Raw genomic sequence first — 19647 nt, 5'->3', positions numbered from 1 at the left:
AACAAAAATAAAATTGCCTGATATTTACAGGTTTTCCATGACAGTGGGAACACTGCACAGAATACAAATTGTCCTTTTTTGAATTTTTTTTAATTAATTTCAGCTTTAGCTTTTAACAGACAATTAATTTGTGTGACTTTTTTCCCTTTATATTCCAACAGGAGCTGCTGGTAGACTGTTATAAACCTACTGAAGTGAGTACATTATCTTATATATAAACCCGTGAGGAATCTGTATTCTGTGAGTGCAGATCCTGTGCAGGCCTACTTGTATCTTAAAATTTAAATGCATGTACTTGGGTTAAACTGTATAATATTTATATTTTTAATTGTGCTCCTTTTCACTTCTGCAGGAGTTTGTAGCTGAATTGCTGGACAGGATCCGTGGCATGCAGAAGCTCAGCACTCCTCAGAAGAAATGAAGCTCCTCCCACTTCCACCGCTCCTCAACCAATCCAATCCCTCCAGTCCCAATTTTAGGGGCATGACTATTCAGCCCTGAGCTGGTGCTCATCCAATCCCATGACTCCTTTGCATCAGTTGTGGAGGAGATGGAGGAAGGGTTATAGGAGAGTCTAGCCAATCAGATCCTTATAAGCAGGGCTTATTTTTTTCTCATTTTGTTAACATTAATGTTATTTTAATCTATTTCATTTTTTTGTAAAGGGGGAAAGATTTGTTTTTGAAGTGTTTTCAGACACCATATTTTCATATTGTTATACATTTAGTTTTGTTTCTATGCATGGTTTTGGTTTTTTAGAATTTGGTTTTCATTTCTTTTCAAAACTCCCGGTACTGTCGGTTGTTTGTGAAACTGTGACGATCATTTGTACATAACAATGTATGAGGAGATCCAAAAGAAGTGGCCTTCCAGATTTTTTTTGCTTTTCTGTTTTTGATCCTCCTCTTTGTTCTATAATTGTGCAGTTAAGGGCTTAAATCAGGAGCAGCAATGGATAATGTTTATTACAGCAGAACTAATAAAGAGATTGAAGGTATGTAATGTAGAGGGAGTTACTTCAGTGTCATGATTTTTACAGATGGAGGGAGCTTTGTGTTAAAAATGCAGCTATGATTTTTTTTTCTCCCACACACACACACACCACACACTGTCAAACGCCACACCACCCTCAGGGATCTGGATAAATAACTACACACACATCACAAACCACAGCTGTGGATCTACAGATGTGTATGCTGGCTCCTCCAGAGACAGAAAGAGAGGAATAGGGAGAGAATGAAAGGATAAGAGCATGGTAGACAAACTATACAGCATGTCATGGACACTGCCAAGTGTTCATTTAGACTTAATCCTCTCACATGACTCTGTTAAATCATCTTTACTAGAAAGCCATCTGCTCTTTTGTCTCAGCAAATCAAATGCTGTAATAAGAGGGCCAATAGTCACACTTGGTGCTCTTAACATGCATCATTTCAATACTGGAAGAGCTATTTCCATCGCATACACTGTTATCACTGATATTTATGATGCACACAAACATAGGCTTATGCATTATTTATTAAAGTCCCTCTGCATCCCTGCTGAGTTCAGGTGTGGATTACATGAAAGCAGGTGCAAAACTATCCCCCACATAGGTCCTTTTTTCCCACAATCTTTCCTCCATCTGCTCACTTATTCATTATTTTGGGCCCCCACTATTCATATTCTTTCTTTTACCTGCTCTTCACACATTTCTTTTAAGATGAGAGTCACCCTCAATACCTTCAGTTGTTGCCTTAGGTTATGTTTATGTTATGAAAACCAAAAAAACCAAAAAAATAAAAAATAACATTTGATGAATACAAAACACAAAAGAAGAAAAAATTAGCTGCAAAATGGAAATCCTTTTGCAGCTTTAGGATGCAAAATGTTCTTGTACTTTCAGTGTTTTTTTTTTTTTTTTTTAGAAAAGGTAGTTGACTATAGCATACAGAGCATTTTGTAGATAACATATAATGAAATTGTCCATTTTTATCATTGTGTCAACATTGTAGTGCAGTTGATTCCTATTTTCCATGTCCATTGGGACATGGGAGGATTGAAAGAATGAACTGGACTTAAAAGAAATTTAAGAAATAGGAAACATTTAAGCAATTGTGTAAGATTGTGCTCATGGTCATACCTTTTTGGAGAAAAAAAAAATCTCGTAGCAATACTAAACTGTCTTGTATTTGCCCAATTTTGTTACACTTTTATGCAACTTTAATAAAAATATGTTTAATGACATTTAATGTGTGGCAGTTTGATTTTCTTTACTCGACTGAATAAAAAGAAATATTTATTGCAAGTTTTTAAATTAGTAACCCAGTGGTAGGACTGTGTTCAAAATGTTCCTTATTTAATAATCAGCATATTTTGTATTTAAAATTGTTTACCTGCTCTGTCCATCTGTAATATTTCAAGTATGCCCCTTGAAATAGAGTGAGTGACTTCTCTTTTTAGGGTATCCTTGCGAGTTGTTAAACGCACTGGTATGTTGTACTCCGACTCCTATAATATACATTAATACCTTTAATATTATTTTTCTTTATTATAACACAACCTCTCAGATTCAGTACATTGTTCATTTATTAATTATTCTTGGGGGGATTTTTTTGTACATGAATGCAAATTGTTATGTAAGAATCATCTACTTGCAATTTTTTGGGTAGATTATGATTCTTATGTTATCTTATGTTATATAATATTTATTTTATTTTATTTTATTTTTTTATATTTGTCCTTTGTGTATAATACTACATAAAATATTTTATGTAAATTGATGAAATTAGTTGAATAATTAAATAATGATGGACACATCAAATAACAGAATCCCAGTCAAAGAGATATCTCAATTAAAATATACTGTACCATTCTATGAAGTGTGGGCCTATATTATTTTCATATTATATTGCTGTTATTTAATAATAGCAATAAACTATGAATTCAGATTGAATTATTCCACTCAATTGGTTATGATTAATAAATTCACAATTCTGAGGTGGACATCTTACACCAAGGATTTAAATGTAACTTTTTACTTTGAAATTAAAACAATGTTTTTTACCCTACAAATCTATATTTATTCTTGTGTCCACACATTCACCATTAATAATAGAAATAAAAACTTTTCATATCCAATGTTCAGATGGAATAAATCTCACAAATGTTGATGTTCAGACTAAAAGTCAAGATTTATAAGAGCATAACCATTCAATAAATGGGTTGAGATCAAATTTAGTTGCATCTATGGTCAAGAAGAAAATTAAAGGGGGCGGCTGGCATCTTACCCCATTTTCCCCATGTCTGTGAGGGGCACTAAAAACTAAAAATCCTTGAAATGTCAATAACTACAATTTATATACATCCGACTCCTATTGGCCAGTTTAATCACCGTACTAACACCGATGACACCACGTTTCTTCACCTCCTTGTTTCTATTGGATTGTTAAAGCAGCGAGGCGTCCGTTCATTGGCCAGCCCATCGAAACAGCATTATGTTGAAACAAACGCATTAAGGCTGAGGAAGTAGACTGTCCGATGTCAACTGGACTTGATATAAAAATTCAGTCGAAAGAATGTGTCTTCCATGACTTTATCAACAAAAGACTAGGAGGTAAATTATTTTGCTGTGGTTTATGCACTTTTTTTTAGAGTTTATAAGATCGTCATGTGTCGTTATCCCGTGTCTTGAATCGTTTATATTGATGAGGCGATGGAGCATCGGGAGAAGAGATTCGTTACAACGTAACAAAGTATCATTATCAGAATCATGTTTACACATACAAGGAATTTGTCTTGATGACAGAAGCTTCCAGTGCACAAACAATACAGCAACAAGACAGAGATAATAATAATAATAATAATAAAAATGATAAAAAGAAAAAGTGAATTTAAAGTATAAATAGAAGTGCACAATAGGACAATATATATATATATATATATATATATATATATATATATATATATATATATATATATATATACGCAGCAAAAAAAGAAACGTCCCTTTTTCAGGACACTATATTTTAAAGATTATTTGGTCAAAATCCAAATAACTTTACAGATCTTTATTGTAAAGGGTTTAAACAATGTTTTCCATGCTTGTTCAATGAACCATAAACAATTAATGAACATGCACCTGTTGAATATTCGTTAAGACACTAACAGCTTACAGATGATAGGGAATTAAGGTCACAGTTATAAAAACTTAGGACACTAAAGAGACCTTTCTACTGACTCTGAAAAACACCAAAAGAAAGATGCCCAGGGTCCCTGCTCATCTGTGTGAACGTGCCTTAGGCATGCTGCATGGAGGCATGAGGACTGCAGATGTGGCTAGGGCAATAAATTGCAATGTCCGTACTGTGAGACGCCTAAGACAGCACTACAGGGAGACAGGAAGGACAGCTGATCGTCCTCGCAGTGGCAGACCACGTGTAACAACACCTGAACAGGATCGGTACATCCGAATATCACACCTGCGGGACAGGTACAAGATGGCAACAACAACTGTCCGAGATACACCAGGAATGCACAATCCCTCCATCGGTGCTCAGACTGTCTGCAATAGGCTGAGAGAGGCTGGACTGAGGGTTTGTAGGCCTGTTGTAAGGCATCACCGGTAACAACGTCGCCTATGGGCACAAACCCACCTTTGCTGGACCAGACAGGACTGGCAAAAAGTGCTCTTCACTGACGAGTTGCGGTTTTGTCTCACCAGGGGTGATGGTCGGACTCACGTTTATCATCAAAGGAATAAGCGTTACACAGAGGCCTGTACTCTGGAGTGGGATCGATTTGGAGGTGGAGGGTCTGTCATGGTCTGGGGCGGTGTGTCACAGCATCATCGGACTGAGCTTGTTGTCATTGCAGGCAATCTCAACACTGTGTGTTACAGGGAAGACATCCTCCTCCCTCATGTGGTACCCTCCCTGCAGGCTCATCCTGACTTGACCCTCCAGCATGACAATGCCACCAGCCATACTGCTCGTTCTGTGTGTGATTTCCAGCAAGACAGGAATGTCAGTGTTCTGCCATGGCCAGCGAGGAGCCCGGATCATTGAGCACGTCTGGGACCTGCTGGATCGGAGGGTGAGGGCTAGGGCAATTCCCTCCATAAATGTCCGGGAACTTGTATGTGTGCATTGAGAAATTTGTGTGTATGTGTGTGTGATAAAATGTGTATCATTATAAAAAAAAAACCCTGGCATTTAAAGGGTTAAAATCCTGAAAATAAATATTTGGTAATTATGATCAGGACTGATGTTGGTTAAAAAAATCTAAGTCAGGGGTCCTGATTTTTTTTTTTTTTTTTTTTTTTTTTTTAAATCTGACACTGCACAAAAATTAATAATGCATCAAAATCAATGTTGTTGCTAATCATTGACATATCCCAGACTGTGATAATCCCCAAAAAATAAAAAAGAAATAATAATAATAATAAAAAAAATCCCCTTAGCATTTAGTATATGGAAGGGGTTAAAATCCTGAACATGAATGAATATTTGGTAGTTTTGAGCAGGACTGATGTTGGTTAAAAAAATTAACTCATTGAAAGTGGAAAATAATATTAAAATATAATATTATTATGGCAGTTTTTTTGATGTGGACATTTTTGTCCTCAAAGGACCTCTGAGTAACTTTTTTTTATTGACGCACAAGGGTTAATATCACTTGCATACATTAGAGCTCATAATGCATGAGCCATAGGTCTGCAGAATGTGTAATAAGCTTGTGATGTATGCTCAGTGCTGTGTGGCCTTTAGAGGATGTACACAACATGAGTAGTCATTGAACTTATTAGTTTAATAGGGTCTAATCAAGTCTCTGTGTGATAGTAAGTTCATAGTAGTGTCCTCTAGAGGTCTTTAATTTAGTCAGTTGCCATTATATACACATCAAAAGTACTAATTTTACTCAACAACAAGAACAGCGTGAATTTTAAGTGTGCTTTAGGTTTTGTTCCAAGACACCATGAAATCTTGGTTCTGTTCTTACACTTTTCACTGCAGTTGTATAAACAGTTATGCCTGCTCAGCCTGCTGCAAGAGAATCAGAGGAGGAGATGGAGGCAGACCCTGAGGTTCCTCAGATCAATGATGAGATGGAGGAGGAACGGGAGAGAGAGGGAGGAGATGAAGAGGAGACGATGGAGGAGAGTGGAGAGGAGTGGGAGAGTGACCTGGAGGAGAGTGTGGCAGAGGAGGAGGAGGAAGAAGATGAAGAGAGTTCAGGTCTGTTTACATCACCACAGATGGATTTATAATTTACTCAGTATGTTTTCTCATTAACGTTGTTAGATTGATGTTAAAGTAATTGGGTGAATCTTGCGAAGAAATGTCCAGGTCGTATATTTTTGAATAGCAGTTTTAGAGGAATCGGTCTGCTCCAGCCACCCAAATCCTTACATTAGTTATACACAATAGACAATAACTGTAATGATGACCTTGAATCTGCAGCTTTTAGCAACAATGTGGTGGTGTTGTAATCAAGCTTATTATAGTTAAATGAAATGAAAATTCCAAAAAATAATATTAAATATAAAAAAATATATATAAATAATAAATAATTCCAAAAAATAATAAAATTGAAACTAACCTGCATTGCTTTAAAACTAACTAAAATGAAAAAAAAAAAAAAATTATCATGTTAGTCATGCTTGCAATCAGCTGATGCTCATCTGATCATGTCGTCTACCAATACAGTTCAGATGCTTATCAGAGCGTTTTTTTCTTTTTTTTTATTCGCTGCACTCTGAGTTTGCTCAGAACAGAACCATTGTACTAACAGAAATAAAAATAATACAAATAATAGGGTGCAACAGTGCCCTCCCACTTATTCAGCTGTCTCAGTTCCAGAAGTATTTAACCCATTCATTTCTTCCATAGACTTTTCATAAAATCCTTCATAAAAGAGTTGTAAGGCATGAACCAAACCAACCAGCCTCGAGGTAAATTACAACATCACAAACTTTGTTTTGAGGCAAAAAAGTGTTTGAAAATCAGACAATAAGACAAAAGTACAAGGCTGTGTACTCACCATCTTTCATGAGACTCCCTTGCGGCTATGATTTCTTTTTTTTTTTGTTCATATGAAAACCCTTCTTAAAAGAGTTGTAAGCCATGAACCAAACCAACCAGCCCTGAGGTAAATTTTTAATTTTTATTTATTTTTATCCCCTTTTCTCCCAATTTGGAATACCCAATTCCCTCTACTTAGCAGGTCTTTGTGGTGGCACTGTTACTCACCTCAATCTGGGTGGCATAGGACAAGTCTCAGTTGCCTCCGCTTCTGAGACTGTCAATCTGTGCATCTTGTCACGTGGCTTGTTGTGCATGACACCGTGGAGACTCCCAGCATGTGTGGAGGCTCATGCTACTCTCTGCGATCCACACACAACTTACCATGCGCCCCATTGAGAGCGTGAACCACTAATCGTGACCACAAGCAGGTTACCCCATGTGACTCTACCCTCCCTAGCAACCGGGCCAATTTGGTTGCTTAGGAGACCTGGCTGGAGTCACTCAGAACACCCTGGATTCGAACTCATGACTCCAGGGGTGGTAGTCAGCGTCAATACTCGCTGAGCTACCCAGGCCCCCAGCCCTGAGGTAAATTACAACATCACAAACTTTGTTTTCAGGCAAATAAGTATTTGAAAATCGGACAAAAAGACAAAAGTACAAGGCTATGTACTCACCGTCTTTCATGAGAGCACGGACTACAATCCCATCAAGCATAGGGAATGATGTCATTGAATAAAAAACAATGGTAATATATAAAACTATTGATTTTTGGTTGTTGATTACAAGTATAGAAACAATATATTTTACATTTATTGCAAAATATTCCAGTATGTACATATAGACAAGTAGTTTAAGGGTGAAGACACACCGACTCGATAACGTCATTCACAGTGCATTATGGGAGTGGGCGGTCGCTCTGAGGCACATTTCACAGGCTTTGTTGGCTGCGGTTCTATGATTGGTGACGCTTCCTCTACTGGACCATGGGTAATGTAGTTGTTTACCCTGAATTCCACTATCAAACACGATTTTAAAAAATGAAGTTGAATTAATGCAGACGGATGGCTTCAACGGAAGCATATACCATCGATGAACAACTTGGTTGCTCACGGTAGTTATTGTTGAAAATAAATGTGTCTATGGGATAAATTAATGGTATTTTGACTTTAAGAAACCAGACTGTTGCGTTCTATTAATAAAAAAATAAAATAAACTAAAATCATAATTTGACATTGGAAATGAAATAAAATGTAAAACTATATTAAAAACATAAAATTATAATAACCTTGTGTTTATGTAAAGTCTGGCAGGGAGAGATTATATAAGACAGTGAACAGAGTTTGATGAGTGTGTGATCTCTCTGTCAGAAATGGACAATGAAGTTTGTGAGAGAAGACGATCACAGTGCCTGGACGAAATGTCTGACCTAGAAAAACAATTCCTGCAGAAAAAGAAAAGTAAGAATACTTCTCTTTGATTGGTTTAGGGCTGATGGCATTTTATTTTCAGACCAATAGGAATCCCAACAGAAGGTTTAAAGATTTAGCTAGAACCAGATACAGTTGTTCTGGAAGATTTCTTTCATTGATTGCAGGCTTTTTCAAGAACGTCTGAACCAGGTGAAAATGAAATTGGATGAGGTTTTGACTGGAAAGGCAGGAGAGTACAGAGAACCTCTGGCAACACTACAACAGAACCTGAAGGAGAGAACACAATTGGCTGGTGGCTGTTTATTTATCCCTGTCTTCCATAGAATAACCTCAGTATGGGTATGTCAAATATGGACTATCATTATTGCCCTCTGTAAGGGTGTACAGGGAACTTGATCTGCAGGTGGTCAGACACAAACATGAATGTGAGGTGCAGGGGGAAAGACAACATCTAGAGGTAAGGTAATACACAGCTCAACAAACATATATATGTAGATGTAAAATTATTCATAAAACATACTTGCCTAATAGCAATAATACTCTAAATACATACGTAGATACACAACCAAACATACACAGTACACAGCACACTTTCATATTCTAGAGGCAGCACCATGGTGAAAGACGCAATGCCGAGTGGATATACTTGAATGTCTCTGCCAAAACAGTTGTTTTTATTTAGTTGTTAAGAGTGCGGTGATAATTTTGAATCATATGAGTCATTGTGTGAGTCAGTGGAGTGCTATTGTGTGTAATGAAATGCTTGTTTGCTCTCTAGAGTGAAAGGACACTCTTGTTTGATGCCATAAAAACAGAACTACTTGAGAAGATCTGGAAACTGGAGGAGGACAAGCAGAGCATAGACATCACCTCGGGAAAACGTACACGTTTATCTAATTATCCAGACTGGGAAACACCACAGACTTCTATTGTTGGCAAATATAGTTAAATATTATTACTGCAAACTAAGCCAAACCCTAACCTTGACCCTAAATAAATACAGTGCTGTGAAAAGTCCTGATTTCTTCTATTTTTGTGTATTTTTATTACTAAATTTTTTTAGATCTTCAAATGAGATATAACATAAAACAAAGGCAACCTGAGTAAACACAAAACACAGTTTTCAAATATATATATATATATTTTTATTGAAGCAAAAAAAGTTATCCAACACCTATATTCATTGCCAAATACAGTGCATCCTGAAAGTATTCACAGCGCTTCACTTTTTCCACATTTTGTTATGTTACAGCCTTTTTCCAAAATGGATTAAATTCAATATTTTCCTCAAAATTCTACAAACAATACCCCATAATGACAACATGAAAGAAGTTTGTTTGAAATCTTTGCAAATTTATTAAAAATAAAAAATGAAAAATATCACATGTACATAAGTATTCACAGCCTTTGCCATGACACTCAAAATTGAGCTCTGGTGCATCCTGTTTCCACAGATCATCCTTGAGATGTTTCTACAACTTGATTGGAGTCCACCTGTGGTAAATTCAGTTGACTGGACATGATTTGGAAAGGCACACACCTGTCTATATAAGGTCCCACAGTTAACAGTGCATGTCAGAGCACAAACTAAGCCAGGAAGTCCAAGAAATTGTCTGTAGACCTCCGAGACAGGATTGTATCGAGGCACAGATCTGGGGAAGGGTACAGAAAAATGTCTGCAGCATTGAAGGTCCCAATGAGCACAGTGGACTCCATCATCCGTAAATGGAAGAAGTTTGGAACCACCAGGACTCTTCCTAGAGCTGGCCGCCCGGCCAAACTGAGCGATCGGGGGAGAAGGGCCTTAGTCAGGGAGGTGACCAAGAACCCGATGGTCACTCTGACAGAGCTCCAGCATTTTTCTGTGGAGAGAGGAGAACCTTCCAGAAGAACAACCATCTCTGCAGCACTCCACCGATCAGGCCTGTATGGTAGAGTGGCCAGACGGAAGCCACTCCTCAGTAAAAGGCACATGACAGCCCACCTGGAGGACTCTCAGACCATGAGAAACAAAATTCTCTGGTCTGATGAAACAAAGATTGAACTCTTTGGCCTGAATGGCAAGCGTCATGTCTGGAGGAAACCAGGCACAGCTCATCACCTGGCCAATACCATCCCTACAGTGAAGCATGGTGGTGGCAGCATCATGCTGTGGGGATGTTTTTCAGCAGCAGGAACTGGGAGACTAGTCAGGATCGTGGGAAAGATGAATGCAGCAATGTACAGAGACATCCTTGATGAAAACCTGCTCCAGGGCGCTCTTGGACCTTAGACTGGGGTGAAGGTTCATCTTCCAACAGGACAACGACCCTAAGCACACAGCCAATATAACAAAGGAGTGGCTACGGGACAACTCTATGAATGTCCTTGAGTGGCCCAGCCAGAGCCCAGATTTGAACCCGATTGAACATCTCTGGAGAGATCTGAAAGTGGCTGTGCACCGACGCTCCCCATCCAACCTGATGGAGCTTGAGAGGTCCTGCAAAGAAGAATGGGAGAAACTGCCCAAAAATAGATGTGCCAAGCTTGTAGCATCATACTCAAAAAGACTTGAGGCTGTAATTGGTGCCAAAGATGCTTCGACAAAGTATTGAGTATTAAGGCTGTGAATACTTATGTACATGTGATTTTTTTTTTTTTTTTTTTAATAAATTTGCAAAGATTTCAAACAAACTTCTTTCACGTTGTCATTATGGGGTATTGTTTGTAGAATTTTGAGGAAAATAATGAATTTAATCCATTTTGGAATAAGGCTGTAACATAACAAAATGTGGAAAAAGTGAAGCGCTGTGAATACTTTCCAGATGCACTGTATTTGTATTTTAGTAAAGATAATAATAAAAAATACTATTTCATTTACACAGGATACAGTAAATTTTGTGAATTATTTACAATAATCAGGGCTCTACAGTGCGAGCGTTTTACTCGCATTTGGAGTGAAAATTACTGCTTGCGAATGCAGAAACTTATTTGGGCACTTAGTTATGAACTTATTATTGCAGCTTTCCATCTGAATTAAAAATCCCTAATATATCTTCCCTCATATACCAAATACTTTTAAAAGAGGCATGTTAGTAATTTTTGCATTAAAAGCACTCTCACGTGGCTGTGAGCACTGTCCTCTCCCTCCCTCTTTTCGAGGGAGAGATATGCCACATGAAGATGGTTTAAGCAGAGTTTCTTGCTTGTTATTTATGTGTGAAAATTACAGACAGCATTTTGAATAATGACGGATTAATCTTGCACTCACACATGAGATTCTGAGAAAAATAGCGAGTCAAATTAAAATGTGCGAATCCATAATATGCGCGATAACAGTAAACAGCATGTCAGCGTCCTCGTCTAACTCAACATGATAAGCAAAATCTCAAACATAAACTAAATTACAAAAATCATGAAATGTCACTACAAATAACAGCCTCTTTGCACAACAGCGTGAGGATGACGCGCACCAAATTTACAGTATTCTGCCTCTAACACAGGTGCGCTGGCTGTCGCATGGACAAGTGCTTGTGGGTTTCTTTTTCTTGGATCTTTAATGGTCATGAAAATTCTATAACATCTTAACCAAGCACTGCAAGACTGTAAAAACCTCTTAAATTAGCATACCTTGTTGATGCTTTATAACGAGACCATCGAGCAACAGCATGGCTCTGTGTAGTGAGAATCACCCTGGCACCAATTGAAATTAACTGGGCCTCACACAAGACACCAAAGTATGTGGTGATTTTTGATCACACGTCACCCTCCCTCCATCCTCGGGGCACCAGCTAAGGAGTTTCACCTTAACAGTAAAAGAATGATGCAAATGGACCATTCAATGAATTAGAAATATGTAAATTGCCTTGGACAGGAAGGAGCTTAGGAGTGCTGATCTCCTGGAAGCACCGAGAGGGTTCTTGCAATCTGGAACACGCAGATATACAGCCAGATATACAGGACAAGGGTGTGGTCATCCGGAGGATAGTTTTATACCTTCCTGATGAGGAGATTTCAGTTTGGTGCTTCTTGTTTCAGGGTTATGATTGGCTGCTGACATCGGAGGAGGCCCACACAGTGTGTCTCACCCTCCTTTCTCTGTGTGGAACATTTGCAGATTTTAAAGTACGTAATTAGAACAATGTCTTTAAAATTTTATCTATGCATTGTTCCTTTTCCAAACCTCTTCAAAAATACTCTTGGCATTTTTCTGAAGATATAGAGACCAAACATGATATTGAAAGATGACATATTACACATGCATTAATTTATACCACCATAGTTCAGTTTGTGTGAACTATTGTGCTAACTGAACAACTGCAATTTACATAAACATTTCTGTGAACAAACATGGAGTGGCTGTGTTGCAGTTTGTGTTCATGTTAGGATTAAAAGTTAGTATGTAAAGATTTGTCTTTGTGGCTTCTTTGTTTCAACTTTTGCCATATGGTAAGTTAATGCTGCTTTGAGAGGTCTTGAAGAATATCTGTGGTCTTTATCTCAACTCTGGTCTTGGGGCAAACTTTAGGATGGGGGGGTGGGGGGTGGGGGGGGGTTGAGAGGTTGCTAAGAAACAACTCATGGACCAATGAGAAGTCTTTTCCAACGTGTTGGAAGGTCCTCCCCGCCTTGTGAGGGGTGTCTGGCAGTTGTCCAAGCAGCTTATCTGATGGCTGTGCTTGATATTTGTTTGTGTTGGTCCTGCTACGATCCAATCAAAATGGAGCGACTCTTCTTTGCCTTGACAGTTAGGGAGGGGCTCTGCCATAAACTGGCTCATGGAATATCATCTGGTCCAATTGTTCACCACATCTACGTCAATGTGTAATAGACCAGTAGAAATGTCAACTGCTAGAAATATATAAAGTATCATGTCTATCACGGTTATGCAAAATCCGTGGCAATGCACGTTCCCGAAAATCATTGTATAATAATCATAATTTTGCATTTCTCACGGCCATCGATGATAGTGCTCTCTCACGTGCGCACACAAGCAAACGCATATGTAGACTTATATATAAGTAGAGGGGGCTTCAGGGAAAAAAAGTTGGGAACCACTGGTCTGGTGCATATTTTCGTAGAAAAACAATAAAAAAAAGAGAATATACAGACGCAGAATTGCTTCTTTGTGGTAGTTTATGTCATATAAAATATATTAACATTGTATAACTTTCATGAATAACCCATTTAGCACTATTGCATTATACAACACTTAATAGACAGTTAAAACTGAAAATACATTAATGTAGTTATGAATGTCCTGAAAGTTTGATTTGAATGGAAGTATAAAATGTTATCAGTACATTATTAGTTTATTAGTGGCTTAAGGAGATCCGTCAGGACTGATGTAGTTTGGTGCTGCCTGTTAGGTTAATTTAAGAAGTAATCATTTGAAAAAGGTTTATCAGAGAAGATGTCCTTTGTCATGCATGAAGAATCTTTTGTTAATGAATTCTGTAGTAATTTTTAATGCATGCATGCTCGGTTGTGAAACATTACCAGTTGTGTCCACCTTGAACACCAACTGTGCCCCTGAATACCGCTAAGCGCAACACACCCCAATCAAAACTTAAATTTAGCTTCTTTTGAGCCATTCAGAGGTGGACTTACTCTTTGCTTTGGATAATTGTCTTCAGGGTTCGTACAAGGTGCTTGAAGTACTTGAATTTGGCTTTTTCACATTTAAGTCCTGGAAAACCCTTGAAAATTGCAATGTTTACCAAGATGTGCTTAAAAAGTGCTTGAATTATAGAAAATCATCAAATACGTAGAATAAATCATCTGATAAATTTAATGTATTTATTTATTTTCGGAAAAACACGATGACACTAAGTCAGCTCTTCGTCGTGTCCGACTCAAAAAGACCTGAAAGAGCTGGTCCCATGAACTGTCGAAGTTTGCTGAGGATTACAATGAGTCTGATGAGTGAGCTGCTGATCCTATGAGCATGCGTGTACTGAGGACATGAACGAGCCTGTGGCGAAATGTGTTTCTTTAATAACAACCAAAGCATACTGGAAATATTCGTATGATTAGTTTTATTAAATAAAATGTAAGACATGTAGAACATATCTACATTTTGCATCAGTGTCCGTATTGGTTGCTTTAGGTTCAAAACTTTAATGTTGGAAACTTATCCCAGATGTAATCAATATCAGTCGTATTTGACATGCAGGATCATAGAATGAAACTCTGATGACAATAAATGCCATTATTATTATTATAAGTTAACTGAATAAAAGGTAATAATCAGCAATGTGTGTTCACATATGGCTTTATTTAAATGTTTGAGCGTGAAAACCATGACTCCGGGATGTTAGAATAACGTACAAGTGACGTCATTACATAAGGACGTAAAAGAACCATTGAATCGGTTTTTGAACCAGTTCATGGAAGCGAACTGTCTAAAAGAACCGGTTCGCAGAAATGAATCGGACTTCCCATCACTAGTCAAGTGGCACCTTTTACTTTTGGCATCGCTGTTCAGAATGGGCCAATCACAATCAGTTGTTACTGGAGGATTTAAAAAAATATTTTATAGGTAATGCTGTGGTGGATATAACAAGTGTGAATTCTTGCAACTATCAGTTTTAATTACAAATTACTCTCCAGAGTAAAAAAATGAAAACGTTCTGAGATGTAAAACGTTCTGAGATTTGAATGCAGATCAATGGAGGATTTAGTTTTGTGAGCCGTCTATTGCCCCTTGTGTAAAGAAAGCTTTGTGTCTCACAAAATAGGTTATTTCTAACATTTGGGTCAATATCAAAATATGTTGACAAACATGTCCCTTGACCTTTTTAGTCATGAAAAAGCTTTCAAATAGCAAAAAATAAATAAAAGATATCATTCTATAACCAAATCTTTAATGATATGAAATGGCTTGACTCTGTTTTGCACATTTCTTAGAAAATATATTTTAAATAGTCAATTGCCTGAAAAAAAATCCTTGTCCCTTCAGCTGGTAAACCACTTCAATGACATTTAAAGTTATTTATGTGTTTATTTTGTGCTTATTTTTAATACAATCATTAGTGCAGGGCCGAACAAGTGTACAAAAAAGCAAAACAAATTTATTATTAATAATTTAAATTATATAAAAAGAATGTTTGTCTTTTGATTTCATGGCATTGGTGTTATCAATGTTAAAACCTTTTTTTTTATGGCTTAACATTGTTTTAAATACAAAAGGTTGTGGAAAATAATTTTTTGTATACATTAGTTGATCAGCTTACAGTGTAAGGCTCGTCGCTTGCCATTGTCAGTTTGCTCGTTCCTATTGTTTGTCCTCAACCTGGCAATGAGCTTCCAGTCTGGGGAGGAGGGGGTGGAGGAGACAACTCTCTCCAATATTTTGAATTTGGACTGCAGTACCCATTTCAAACGCTTGATGTCAATGTTACATAGTGCTTCTTTAACCCTCAAAAATTGGTGTTTTACCCTCATTAGTGTTAACTTAGTGTTAACTTGCTCCGTTTGTGAAACAAAATTATATAATAAAAGAGAGAACAACAGTCAAGTTGTCCTTTATGAATAAAAATAATTTCAAAATGTTACAAAATGTTTACCCTTAGGTTTTATGGGCAAAAACTGAACAAGAAATTTCAATATTTTGGAAAGTAATTTTTTTTTTAGAGTAACCCATTTGCAGTTTCAGTCTGTTCCTCACATATATCTGTTGTGTGACTTTAGAAAACATGGAACACAGCACATAAATCATATGGACTACTGTTTACTGTTGTTGGAAAACAAAGTGAGTTTTAAGGGAGCACACTACAATTACACAACTATTTCATCATGAATGAACCAAGAATTGTTACTGTGAGAATATGTAGTTAAAGATGCACGTTGCGATATGTTGTACTTGTAATAAGTGGTGTTTTATGAAAATAAATTAACTGAATGAATAAAATATTTTTATTTAAAATGAACAAATAAAGAATTTGTTTTAATGACATCTCGAGCATAGTCCTTGAAAACAAATAAAAATGTGCTTGAAAAGTCCTTGAAAGTCCTTGAATTTAACTTTGAAGCATCTGTACAAACTTGTGTCTTGCTGCCTAATCCAGCTGCACTTGAGCTTCAACTCATGGACTGATGACCGGACGTTCTCCTTTAGGACTTTCCGGTAGAGAGCAGAATTCATGTTTCCCTCAATTATTGCAAGTCGACCTGGCCCTGAAGCAGCAAAGCATCCCCACACCATCACACAGCCACTACCTTGCTTGACCTTAGGTATGATGTTCTTTTTGTGGAATTCTGTGTTTGATTTACACCAGATGTAACGGGACCCCTGTTTTCCAAACAGTTCCACTTTCGACTCATCAGTCCACAGAACATTATCACAAAAGGTTTGAGGATCATCAAGGTGTGTTTTGGAAAAATTCAGATGAGCCTAAATGTTCTTCTGGGTTAGCAGTGGTTTTTGCCTCGCCAGTCTTCCATGGATGGCATTTTTGTCCAGTGTCTTTCTGATAGTGGTGTCATGAACAGTGACCTTTATTGATGCGAGAGAGGCCTGCAGTTCCTTGGATGATGTCCTTGGCCTTTTGTGACTTCTTGGATGAGTTGTCGCTGTGCTTTTGGAGGAATTTTGTAAGGTCGGCCACTTCTGGGAAGGTTCACTACTGTGCCAAGCTTTCTCCATTTGGAGATAATGGCTCTCTCTGTGGTGCTTTGGAGTCTCAGAGCCTTTGAAATAGCTTTGTAACCCTTCCCAGTCTGATGTATTTCATTCACCATTTTTCCTCATCATTTCTTTTGACCTTTGCACAGTGTGCTACTGGGTGAGACCTTTTAGCCAACTTCATGCTGCTGAAAAAGTTGTATTTAGGTGTTGATTTGATTGAACAGGGCTGGCAGTAATCAGGCCTGGGTGGGTGTAGTCCAGCTGAACCCCATTATGAATGCAGTTTCATAGATTTGGGGATTTAGTAACTAAGGGGGCAAATATTTTTTCACACATGCCCAGTTGGTTTTGGATAACATTTTGCTTTAATAAGCAACATTATCATTTAAAAACTGTATTTTGTGTTTACTCAGATTGCCTTTGTTTTATGTTAGATTTTGTTTGAATTTTTGAAACAATTTAGTGTGAGATATACACAAAAACAGAAGAAATCAGGACGGGGGCAAATACTTTTCACAGCACTGTATGTTTTAAATTTTTGTTTTTTACATTTTTTTTTTTATCCCCTTTTCTTCCCAACTTGGAACGCCCAATTCCCACTACTTAGTAGGTCCTCGTGGTGGCGTGGTTACTCACCTCAATCCGGGTGGCGGAGGATAAGTCTCGGTTGCCTCCGCTTCTGAGACAGCCAATCCACGCATCTTATCACGTGGCTTGTTGTGCATGACACCGCGGAGACTCCCAGCATGTGAAGGTTCGTGCTACTCTCCACGATCTACGCACAACTTACCAAGTGCCCCATTGAGAGAGAGAACCACTAATCGTGACCACGAGGAGGTTACCCCATGTGAATCTACCCTCCCTAGCAACTGGGCCAATGTGGTTTCTTAGGAGACCTGGCTGGAGTCACTCAGCGCACCCTGGATTCAAACTCACTACTCCAGGGGTGGTAGTTAGCGTCAATACTCGCTGAGCTACCCAGGCCCCTGTTTTACATTTTTATGATTAAAAAATAATGTTTATTTTTGAACCACTTTATTTCAAGGAACCCAAAAAAATCCATACACAACCACATACTCTCTGTCTCTCGTTAATCAGAGTGGTGGAATGATGAAGTGCAGATGAAGAAGTGTAAGAGTAGTTACCTGATTCACCCAGACAGGAAGAAGGCGGCTCTTGTGTCAGGTAATGAAGTGTTCTTCACATTCAACCATCTCTTTCTCTTCTCTTCTGCTCTTGTTCAGTCACCACTTTCATCACCTCTTTTGGACCCCCATTTAGCTGATGCTTTGATGCAAAGCAGCTTGCCGTTTATTACAGGTAGGCTATAGTCTCCCTGAAGTAACCTGGGGTTTACATGAATTTGTATGACAAATACAGTTTTCCTTTATACTGTATTACCTGTAGAAACAGGAATTTGGGACAGGATAAATCAAAAGGCTTGTACCTTTTTTTGTGTAAATAGCCAGTTGCCTTTACATCACAGGCTGGTAAAACAAAGATTTCCATGGCTTTGTATTGCTAGTTGAAAGCAGGTGGTAGTTTTAATTCAGGGGGTGGGGACATTCTCCTTCTAGAGAGCATTTTGTTGGACAGAAATGTGTACAAGCTCCTAAAAACATGTTGCATGATCAATATTTTTGGTCCATTTTCCATAAGAGAAAAAATGTAGATTTTAAAAGCATTTACCTGCTTAAAGTTATTTTTTCCAACTTTTAGGAGTACACTAGGCACAGTGGCTAGTGGGTGCCGCCACGGCTGGCTTGGGGTGCCGTGAAATCTCTGCTCAATTCAATATTTTAATTAGCCACCGATTTTAAAGGTACCTGCAGTACCAAGTAATGACTCAATGCGGTATTTTGGAACTACTGCACTAGCATGTAGATGACCTCAAATCAAGCAGACATTAACTAAAAGCCACAAAACGTGAATTTTGATTTTAAGAGGCCTATAAGCGCTTTGTTCATGATACAATGGTTACTGATTACGGATTGCTCATTGAAGGATTTGATTCTATAACCTTCACGTTACAAGGATAGATCTTCAGTCACTAGGCTACACTACTTATCCAAACTCTGTTTCTCTCATGCTCAATCTTCTATGTGTCCCTCTGTTTCTCAGGGCCGTACATAGTGTATATGCTAAGAGACACTGATATACTGGAAGACTGGATGGCCATCAAGAAGGTATTCATTTGGGCTGTGTTCAAAATATTGATACGGCGATACATCGTCATGTTCTCCTGTGGGTACTTTTTGAACAGTAGTGGATAATTTAGCTCATCTTCCCGCTGATCTGTATATTTAGCGCTGTCCCCTTGTGATTGGATCTCCCGAGACGGATGTTAATACCAGGACTGAACAGGGTAGGAATGGCATTTGACAAGAGATGTATATGCTAAGACATAAAGACGTTCGCTTGTAGAAACAATTTGATTATATTTTAAAGAACAGACGAAAGAAAAGCGGCCGCTGCATGTGTCTGATGCTCACGAGCGTGAGCGCTTGTAACAGAACGTGCCAGTGTTTCCTGCACTGCTTTCCAGCAGAGGCGCTGCTACTAAATCTCAAGTGCCACTGCAAAAGAATGATTTCCAAGTTGA

General features: G+C 38.0%; 2 protein-coding genes across 3 annotated transcripts in view; both read left to right on the top strand.

Moving 5' to 3' along the window:
* The window catches only part of LOC127441252 (protein phosphatase 1 regulatory subunit 14B-like), a 30887-nt gene extending 28661 nt beyond the window's left edge, over nt 1-2226 (top strand). Inside the window, exons 3-4 of the mRNA XM_051698440.1 lie at nt 162-194; nt 353-2226. Coding sequence (XP_051554400.1) covers nt 162-194; nt 353-421 — 102 coding nt within the window. The 3' untranslated portion in view covers nt 422-2226. The remainder of the gene's footprint in view (nt 1-161; nt 195-352) is intronic.
* A 1592-nt stretch (nt 2227-3818) lies between these two features.
* The window catches only part of LOC127441272 (breast cancer metastasis-suppressor 1 homolog), a 31413-nt gene continuing 15584 nt past the window's right edge, over nt 3819-19647 (top strand). Inside the window, exons 1-8 of one of the 2 annotated variants that reach the window (XM_051698479.1) lie at nt 3819-5115; nt 5994-6215; nt 8375-8463; nt 8600-8729; nt 8815-8894; nt 9216-9318; nt 18144-18230; nt 19167-19231. In XM_051698479.1, coding sequence (XP_051554439.1) covers nt 6008-6215; nt 8375-8463; nt 8600-8729; nt 8815-8894; nt 9216-9318; nt 18144-18230; nt 19167-19231 — 762 coding nt within the window. In that variant the 5' untranslated portion in view covers nt 3819-5115; nt 5994-6007. Of the gene's footprint in view, nt 5116-5993; nt 6216-8374; nt 8465-8599; nt 8895-9215; nt 9884-18143; nt 18231-19166; nt 19232-19647 lie in introns of those variants that run through there. The other variant, XR_007897279.1, reaches the window with a different exon arrangement.

Source organism: Myxocyprinus asiaticus, chromosome 1 (assembly GCF_019703515.2).
Source record: "Myxocyprinus asiaticus isolate MX2 ecotype Aquarium Trade chromosome 1, UBuf_Myxa_2, whole genome shotgun sequence".
Taxonomy (NCBI): Eukaryota; Metazoa; Chordata; class Actinopteri; order Cypriniformes; family Catostomidae; genus Myxocyprinus; species Myxocyprinus asiaticus.
This window is presented reverse-complemented; position numbering and strand designations above follow the sequence as displayed.